The sequence below is a fragment of the Papilio polytes genome, unplaced genomic scaffold (assembly GCF_000836215.1).
Source record: "Papilio polytes unplaced genomic scaffold, Ppol_1.0 DF824124.1, whole genome shotgun sequence".
Taxonomy (NCBI): domain Eukaryota; kingdom Metazoa; phylum Arthropoda; class Insecta; order Lepidoptera; family Papilionidae; genus Papilio; species Papilio polytes.
The window spans coordinates 230,766-240,369 of NW_013525080.1; the positions used below are offsets into that span (position 1 = coordinate 230,766).

The window sequence follows — 9,604 nt, forward strand, 5'->3', positions numbered from 1 at the left end:
GATTTCGATGAAATTCATTTAGGCATTCACCAAGTCTTTCAAACATGAGTCAAATCAGTCACTTAATCTAATCTTCGTTCGAAAACATGCACTCACACATCCCACATACGTATAATTTTAATCTTTAAACAAATAATCGTGGTCTTTTCATTTACTTGTATTTTCTTTATTGTTAAGTTTGAAATCTTAAATCCAATAAATATTAAAAATGGTAATTGTTAAAACTTTTTCTTTCATCACATTTTTTCATGGAGTAACATTAAATCACTACGATGCGTGAAGTAAACTGACTGACAAGCATATGTCACTTTTACCCTGACATTCAATTGACATTTTGATTTTCACAAAATGTTTAATTTCGTAACTTTAGGTCTAATTGTCGCTGGGTCTAGCTCTATTAATTATTTTTAATTAATACTTTTGTTTCTTACAGACATCACAATGTTTACCTTCACCATAAGAACATTAAGTACATATGAAATTTTGGTACAAGGTGGGATTCAAGACCTAACATTACAAGTCAAATGTTAAAATGAAACCTCTGAGTCACTGACGCTTTATCCAGCCAGCTATAACCAGGCAACAAAACATTAAAATGTATGTAACCTTGTATATATTTTATCAAATCATGTACATCATTCAGATTCTTCCGTGTCAATGTCACCAGGACAAGAGGCAGGTGTATACAACCAAATATTATGTACCATGAATCAGCTTAGTTCTAGTTATAATATAATAGAGGAGCATCCATGACATCAACTCTATAAAGTTTTAAAATTTGTTAAAAAATGGTATATCAATTTTATTTTATCTATAAAAATATATCTAAAATAAAGTGTATTTTTATTGTTTTTTTTTTAAATAAAATTTTTTCACTCTGTTTCTAGAACTTGTGGTTTTACTTAACTTAATGAAACATTGTCATTAGCACCAGCACACTATACATTCCCACCGAGGGGTTCAGATCCTACCCTAAGTTAGGGGTGACTATGCCATAGTCAACCACTCTGGCCGGATGTGGTTGTTGGTTGACTATCATTGGGTATATGGTTGAATATCATTGCTGATATCTTAATATTACATGTGATGTTTTCCTTCACAGTAAGAATGTTGAGTAAATAGAAATAATGCAATGAAATACACACATCTTTTACCGAAATGTGACATATATACACTAGCTTTCATTCGCGACTTTGTTTATTTGGAATTAAAAAACATATGCCTATGTGTTTTTCCAGACCATTCTAAAATAATTTTATTGAAATGTAGTTTGAATCTTGTATTTTTAAATACATTTAGTTGGTGCCTTTTTTTAAAATATACATTTGTAATTAAATACTTGTAGTAATATGAGTGGCAAGGGGCATGCCGGTTAATTATTAACAAAATTCACAACTTTTTTTAATATAGTTTATTTCAATTTAACTAAAGTAAGTAGGTACCATTGTGGTTTTTCGATAAACCCAAGGTACATCAATGTCTTTATTTTGAGTAAAATTTTATCAGGAAACTCAGATCGCAAAGGCCGAGGCTAGGACCTTATACCCTAAATGGTTGATTCTGACAATCATCCCTATGCTATCGGGTTATGAATATTATTATCTACATATTGAGTTTGGGTACAATCTCTATCTCTCTCCCACTCTTGCCAGGAAAAAGATAGGCAACCCTACCTCAGAGTCATATTTACATTATGTATAAGTGGTGACAAAATTTTCAGGAAACTCGATGAGTGGTTTTCCTCCATAAATTAACCACTTCAGCTCTGTTAATTTCTAAATCTTTCGTTACAGATTCCGTTCTGTGAACATGTGATAACATTGGAGTGTCTGTATGCAAAATCTAGAATTTCAAAGAATATAAATTCTAATTTTAAAAAACTATAAAAGTATAAATGTATGAAAGCGGCTAATTGCATCGCCAACATAAATGCTTGTCTGTCTGTTTGTAACCATTTGTTCTGGGCAATCACCGATCCAATCCAAAATGTATTTTTTTCGGGATTTTCACTGGTGTGTAGCTGAAATGGACGGGCATATAAGATACTTGAAGGAGAAAGTTCATTGGAAATTAAAAAAAACTAGGTACAAATGGAACTTTTATTGACTTTTAATCAGTCTTATGTTGATTTAAAAAAAAAACTTAAATCTAAATTAGAGAGATGTGTGAAGTCTCTCATTGGTTGAATCTTTGGGTTAAGTAGAATTTAAAAATAAACTTTCTATCATGAGATCCGTTGAAAAGATTAATGTTTCTAACAAATTAATTTTCTTTTGCAAAATTGTACTTTCCACATGTTATACAACAGATATAAATGCAAACTGAAGGTAGACACCATGACTTGACAGACACTTTATATTAACAAATATGTCTAGACACACTTATAAAGAATCAAAACATAAAAAATTTGAGACACCTCAAAAATAAAAGTAATCCCAAAAAGCTTTCCATTGAATTGTACTGCCAGGACGCTTATCCTATTTACCAAAGCAAATGGAAATATTAAGCCTGTTACACACAATTCGGATAGTTTTAACTATATTCAAACATTTCAGATAAAACTATTGGAAAACAAAAATTCTACAAACAAAATATATAATAACTCACAAGCCTTTTTAGTAACTTATAGTAATATCATTCTTTACTGTAATAGGAATCAATAATGTAGGAAGCTGTTTATAGCTGTAATCAACAGTAATACAAGTAAGAACAAACTCTTAAAAACATAACCAGTAATGGTAATTATTTTCTTAAACAGTTTGAAAAAAAATCATCTTATATTAAACTATCTTAATCAGTTATAGTAGCTTTATATCTTATGAAGAAACTGAGGTAATAATTATGATAAAGTTATTATTTGTAACTTGTATGGCCAGGATGTACTTTTTAACGAAAAACAAGGAACAGAAATTGTTATGTACTTATTTCAAATACTAACACATAGTTTTATAACTTTACTAATATATCTTATATTTATCATAACATCAATAAATTTTATCACCAGAAAACTAACAATGAGTCAAACTACGAGAAATTTCTTAAAATTTGTAAATTCAACTTTGAATAACATTATTGTACCTTTAAGGCAACTCTAAACTAAACAAATAGATTTTTTCTTAAACGGAATGACTATTAAAAAGATGGCAGAGATTAAAGAATATTCTTTGTGCATATCTGTGTGTCTCGACTACGAGGGTGCTTGTGTTGACACGAATTATAAAATTCTCTTTTAAAGTTAAACCAGATAGCGTGTCAATACAGTACCGCAGCAGTGGAAACAGACAGTAAAAAGTTGGATATTGAAATTTAATCAATGACATAATGTATGAGATTAAGGTTTTTATAAGTTTCTATGGCCTCTTCCAAGTTCCAGTGGCAGGAGGACAGTATTTTTAAAGCCAAAATCTGCTGAATGCCCATGCTCTTTAAAGTCGCTAACTTTTCTTGATATTCATAGACTTGGTGTTGACCCTTGGCATATATGTAGGTCCAAAATTTAGCAGTCAACTCAAATTCCTCGGGATTGTTTTTGCATTGAATGCCAACATTTATAGCGAGTGGGTCATCTGGTTCGGGGGCAGATAGCAGCGCTTGGATGGACAGAAGTGTAGTCCTCAAAGACAATGCCGGGGACCATTTGTCAGCCAAAATATCTAAACATATTGACCCTTGAACTGGATGGATATTTGGGTGCCACACATGTGTTATAAATTTGACCTGCAAAAAGAATATATTTATTGATGACATATTTATAATCTATTTCCACCAAATTCCACCATCCGCATAGACATTTCCCTGTCCTATGCATCCTTAATGTTGCAAACATATCTATATTATACTATTGTTTCTAATTTGATCAAAACATTGATTGCATTCTACTTGTTTATTAGAAGACAAAGTTTAAGTTACATGAAAGGTACTGTAATCAGGTGGCAGTAAACAAAGGCAACTTAATATTGCTCATAGGAATGGTAGGTGCAAAATAAACATGCTACTGGTTGATGTGCGGTTCACTTTTGGACAGTACAGTTGGCCAATAGGGCTCAATAGCAACTGGCAATCAACAAGCATAGTGAAAACACTGTCAATAGTGAGTCCATACAATCTATGCATAGCCTGTGCAACTGTTCAACTGTACTGGCGAAGTGATTAAAGATGTATCTCAATTGGCATGGAATCAATTTAACTGTACCTCTGGCGGAGATATTGGATAATCTGCCTGCAGTTGGATCTTGAGGAAAAATCTACCGGTTTCATATGGTGTTAGGTGCGGACCTTTTATCCTGGCTATGAAGAAGTTCAGTTGCGAGGTCAAAGACTTTAAATATATTTGCTTGTCCTGAGACATCTGTGGAAATGCATAATTGTTAGAATCATCGTTTTTTGTCTTCAATTGTCCTCATAGGTAGAAAAGTAAACAACTGCCATTTTAGCATGATTGCTTTTTATTGTTTTCTCGAACCAATCCAAAATTATTTTTGTGTTCCTGATGAAAAATAAACGCTCCTAATACATAAAAAATTCTCGACACTAAAATTACTTTCCGTTTATGACCTATAAAAGAAAAATCCAAAAAAAAATATTAAATCGCGTTTTATTGTTAAGTTCTCCACCTACGGATACAATATGATAAATGTATTCATTTTAAATCACCAACATAACCTGGATACATTTTATATCAAAATGTTTAAGGAAGAACAAACATTCGTTTCTTAACTACGACATCAAACCTAAAAATTATCATAAACGAAATCATTAAAAAAAACGAGAATACCAAATAATAATTTGAAAATGCGCGTCATTGCTGCATACTTGTTATTTGGTCACTATAGGACTAGAAAAAGACTTCCCTTAGATTTCCAGTACTAAATCTACTCTAAAGAAAAATACTTAATGCCTAAAGCAGATAAGCCATTTTGTTTTTTTTTTCAATGGAAGCAAAGGGCAAATGTACTGCGTATCGCCTAATACTGCTAAAGTAGCACCAGGCTATTAATTCAGCTGCATACTGAGCGATTTAAACGGTGGATATTTAAAAAAAACATCAAAAAGTTCTTATGTTTTACTGCTAAAATTGTTGGGATATAACTGCTGCCATTTTGTTAGATTCTTATAAGTATATTCAAAAAACGAATAGAGATTAGGTATAGCGCAGTAGCTTTTGTTTTTTCTTCATAGAAACCGCGAATTGATGAAAAGCACTTTGCATACATTTAAAACTAGCATTATAAATTAATTTATACTACTCAATCGCAAATACATACCTGAAAGTCTCTCTGTATTTCCATTAACTCTTTTTGAACGCGCCTGCTATTTGACGACATTGTGGGTTCTTTCTTATGCTTTTGGTGATTTTACTGCTAATGGAGAAACTATTGATTTCTTAAAAACACGGTAAAAATTGACGCGATGTTGCTCTTGAGACAGCTGGCAGCAGAAGGAAAGAAAATAAATATTGATAGGAGCGAGTGGCTTATGCCGGGTTTACATGATGCCAGTAAGTAGGACAATGCTTCTCAAAAACAGTGCTGGCATACAACTAGCATAATGTAATCCAGACTTGTTTCGTCTAACGCTTACTTTGAAAATCAGATCTTTTGTTGTAGAGTACTAAAGGTTCTCCATTTTTTCTCCCCAGCAATTTAATTATGCGTTTATATTCTTATCGAGACGTTTTTTACCAGATATTTTTTTTTTCATCAATCTTATTCTTATAATCAAAAATAGGGAACACTAACTGGCGCTAGTGTATAGTCGTGTAGCAGGTCTGCGCTACTGTCCTGTACAATTGTACTTCCCAAATAAAAACATTAGGGGTGGGGGACGGGTGGCATGGTAAGTGGTAAGACGTATTTTCTCAACAGGTTCGAACATGTTTTATGTGCTTTTCAGTGTTACCATTGAAATTGTTTACCCGATCGTTACATTTTGTAAAAAAGCAGGGTAAAAATGAAAAAAAACAACATCCATAACATTTAGCTTTATCTAAATCGTTGGATTTTTCAGTTAAAGTGTACAAAATGTGTTGGCAAATATGAGAACTGTACCGTTTCTCTGGCGATCTAATTAATATTTTATTAGTTTAAAACTGCGCACTTAAATTTGTAAAAAAACCCATATCAGGTTTTGTTTTCAATGTCATGACTTTTGTACAATAACAATATGTGTTATGCCAATTTCATAAATCTTTTTTAAAATACTTAATATTACAATACTTTAGTAGACATAGACAGTAGAGATGTCATTTCCATCAGCAATCCGTTTGTTCCATTGTTTTGTGTTGTTAAATCTAGGTTTGTAACTGGCTTTAAACCATAGTGAAACAAGTCGATCGTTATTTTTAAGAGTGAGAGCGATGACAATATGTTATAGAATGTGTTTTTGGATAATGGAAACCTATAGATTGATGTCGATACCAAACGATCGATTACAGTCTACATTTCATTGCACTCCTAGTTCTACTTGGATTAATGTTTACCTTCATCATTGTAGATGTTAAGTCTGAAGGTAAATTAATGTAATACGCAAATAAACAGATATGTGCCGCTGTAGGTTCTGTCAACTAATATTTAAATATCGGAGTGGAAGAATATCTATTGCGTTGTAGCATGTTTAATTAACATTATATCGTTTTTGGTGATGATTTGATTTTCTTTTGGCGTTCATATATCAATACAAATATTGAGTTTGACAATATTTATTACAGATTGCAGAGAAAATAGAAGATTTTTTACTCCTAGTATTAAAAAGGCGAAACAAGTTCTTCGTATGCAGATTGATCTATTGCTGTGAATGAAACAAATACTGGCTGATTATAAAAGTAACTAGTTGAGAAGGAAAGGAACTTACTATGAAAACTCTGCTCCGCTGGAAAGAATATCTTTTGTTACTCCGAGGCTACCACCGAGGCAGAATGTGGTTTATAAGTTGTTGTTTTACTTTTTGCTGTCACTTAAAATACTGAATGATCGGTTGCTTAATTGTGAGAGATAAATACTTCAGACATGGTTATCCAAATTTTATACAATCAAAAATAATCTATCCCGAAACTTAACAAGCGCCAACCATATGATATTCTATTTGATGTTCTAACCATACTAGAAGATGTATTAAATAATATAGCATGTACATGGAAATGTTATATTTCTAAGAGCTTTTAGATTCAGCTTTTTAAGATAAAATTTAAGAAGAAGCAGGAGAGTTAACCAATTAAGAAATAATTAACTATGTTTGTAATAGACATGAATAAAGTATATTACACAAGTAAAATGGACACTCATAGTGCATTATTTTCCAACATTAAACTCAAATCCTGCAAATTGCTACTGGCTTTATTAGTTTTGACCTTCCCAACCCATAAAACCAAAGACATTCAATGTAAACTAAACCATAATCAATATAGTCAGTCGATGTTGAAGATTAGCGCAAACCCACTAGGTCATGACATGCATTTCAAGCTATCATTCTGTCTTTTAATTCAGTTTCACATAAAACAAAGACATCAACTAATGATACAAGGTTCACAACAGTCCACAATAAAACAAACAAATAAACAATTGTCAATATATTATATTATTGTTTTATTTTTCCCCAATGTGACAGGTTTATTCTCTTAATAAGTTAGTTTTACATTCTTCACAACAGTCTTGTCTCATACATAGTATAAAAACCCAATACTGCAAGCTAAACTTTTGAGCTCAAACAAATGAACCACTGGTTCAATATCTGTTATCAAGTTTGAAATCTGACTTTTGACGTCATAAAACTAACATCAATCCTCTGTTGTTACATAGTATCTTATTACTAATAATATATGCGAAAGTTTAAATGGATGAAAGTTTAGAGTTTGTCACCTAAACGGCTGATCGGATCTCGATAAAATTGACATACATGTAGAGTCTGGAAGAACACATAGGCTACTTACTGTTTTTTAAATTACATTAATATAAAAAAAAACAAAAGCATTGAAACAAATGCTTGTATAAGCCAAATATAGGAATAATTTTCAATGTCTGTAACATATTTTATTCTATCCAAACAATATATTTCAGATAGCATAATACTTTTATGCTGCCAATTATTTTTTTTTTTATATTTATCAGCTAATTGGTTTAGTAATTACTAGATAGCGCCACTGTTTTTATTAATACCTGAAAATGGTCCTAATGTCCTGTAAAAGTAAATATTGTTATTGAATTTCTGTTTGAAAGCTTCTTTCCTTGAGCAAAAGATGGCGCCTTAACATGGTTATAAAACGTAGCTCACTTGTTCTGTTTTTTAGGTGTTTATTGCTAGATGTTAAAGTATGTAGAATTATAACATAAATATAAATAATAAAGTAGTTAGTCGCAATGTTGTTTTAAATCTGGCTGGTAAGAAAAATCTCCTTTTAATATTTTTTTTTTTCAAAGTGACCTTTGTAGTTTTAACGTTTCGGTAATTTAAAATGTTAAACATGTAATGAAGTGGTATCTTTGAAGACGGTCGCTGGTATGTTATACTAATACGAAAGATTCTTAATAAAAATATCTATACAAAAATAGTATTTACTAAAAAAGACGGTGCAAAAATAAAATGACGAAATGCTAAGAAACTGATACTTTGAAAGCCAATAACAAACTTTGGCAGTAAAACAATTGAACAATAGTTCAAATCTACAATAAATTACGTGAGGATATCAAAAATGCCAAGTCCTTGCATAGTTTAAAAAAGAGACTAAGACAAAATCAATTCAATAAAAAAATATAGTACACTGTAATTAATTATTACATCGCGACGCAAAAAAGGAAAATAAGATAACAAAAAAAAAACCAATACAAAATAAAAAAAAATAGTAATAAAACTAAAAAGTAAATAACAAACATCACTTATAGTCGTAAATAAAAACAAATAAAAATATAACCTCTTTAAAAAAATGTATACATGCACTTAAATGTATAATAATGTGAGGAAAAAGATACGTTTTAAAAAAATAAAAAAGGAAAACATCAAGTATATGGTATACTTGATGTTTTCCTTTTTATATCTCGATGCAACGTAATAATAGTAATTCGTGGCTACCCATTTAGTAAATGTATATCAAATTGTCAGTTCGCTAGATCAAAATATTATATTTAGCATAAGTTGTTACCTTAAGTAGGTAAATTGTACAATTTTTATTAAGGTAAAGATAAAGATTCTTAAACCACATATTTAAACAAATCAAACAAAAAATAGGACCCATCTGCAAGCACTACCGTTTAGATAAAAAAAGAATTATCAAAATTGGTCCACTAGCGGCGGAGTTATGCCGTTACACACAAAAAAAAACAATTCATACAGACGAATTGAGTACCTCCTTCTTTCATCAGGTCAAAAAGAGAGTCATAGCGTCTACATCAGTGGGGGCGAGGTATGAAATATTCTCCATGGTCCTCTCGGGCTCGACAAGATTCAAACTTGCCGAGGAAATTGTCCCGGTTAGCAATGTAGAGTGACAGTATCTCAAACTGTCCTCAACAGTTTTACTGTGTAGACACGGACCCTCCCGAAAGTATATAGATGTTCCCATCTTTTATACTAAATAATTTAAAAAAGTTGATATCGTGATTCAGGAATCACAAAA

The 9,604-nt window shown here is 31.3% G+C and overlaps 1 protein-coding gene and 1 long non-coding RNA gene across 2 annotated transcripts; one reads left to right on the forward strand and one right to left on the reverse strand.

The window, feature by feature from the left end:
- Positions 1 to 1,803: 1,803 nt before the first annotated feature.
- LOC106099395 (ubiquitin-conjugating enzyme E2 36-like) lies at positions 1,804 to 5,949 on the reverse strand. Its single transcript, XM_013277934.1, has 3 exons — positions 5,265 to 5,949; positions 4,193 to 4,348; positions 1,804 to 3,717 (listed from the first exon to the last, which is right to left on the reverse strand). The coding sequence occupies exons 1-3, from the start codon at positions 5,322 to 5,324 to the stop codon at positions 3,307 to 3,309; spliced, it is 627 nt and encodes a 208-aa protein (XP_013133388.1). The 5' UTR covers positions 5,325 to 5,949; the 3' UTR covers positions 1,804 to 3,306.
- A 350-nt stretch (positions 5,950 to 6,299) lies between these two features.
- On the forward strand, positions 6,300 to 6,830 carry LOC106099396. The gene is made up of 2 exons (XR_001225378.1): positions 6,300 to 6,507; positions 6,707 to 6,830. It is a non-coding gene; the product is annotated as an uncharacterized LOC106099396 (long non-coding RNA).
- Positions 6,831 to 9,604: the final 2,774 nt, after the last annotated feature.

What these genes read in the sequence shown, in the direction of transcription:
- LOC106099395 (XM_013277934.1), bottom strand. Translation starts at nt 5,324, where the DNA reads ATGTCGTCAAATAGCAGGCGCGTTCAAAAAGAGTTAATGGAAATACAG. An exon ending in AAATACAGAGAGACTTTCAG is followed by an intron (nt 4,349 to 5,264) that starts GTATGTATTTGC and finishes GCATTTCCACAG; the next exon opens with ATGTCTCAGGACAAGCAAAT. An exon ending in ATCCAATATCTCCGCCAGAG is followed by an intron (nt 3,718 to 4,192) that starts GTACAGTTAAAT and finishes TTCTTTTTGCAG; the next exon opens with GTCAAATTTATAACACATGT.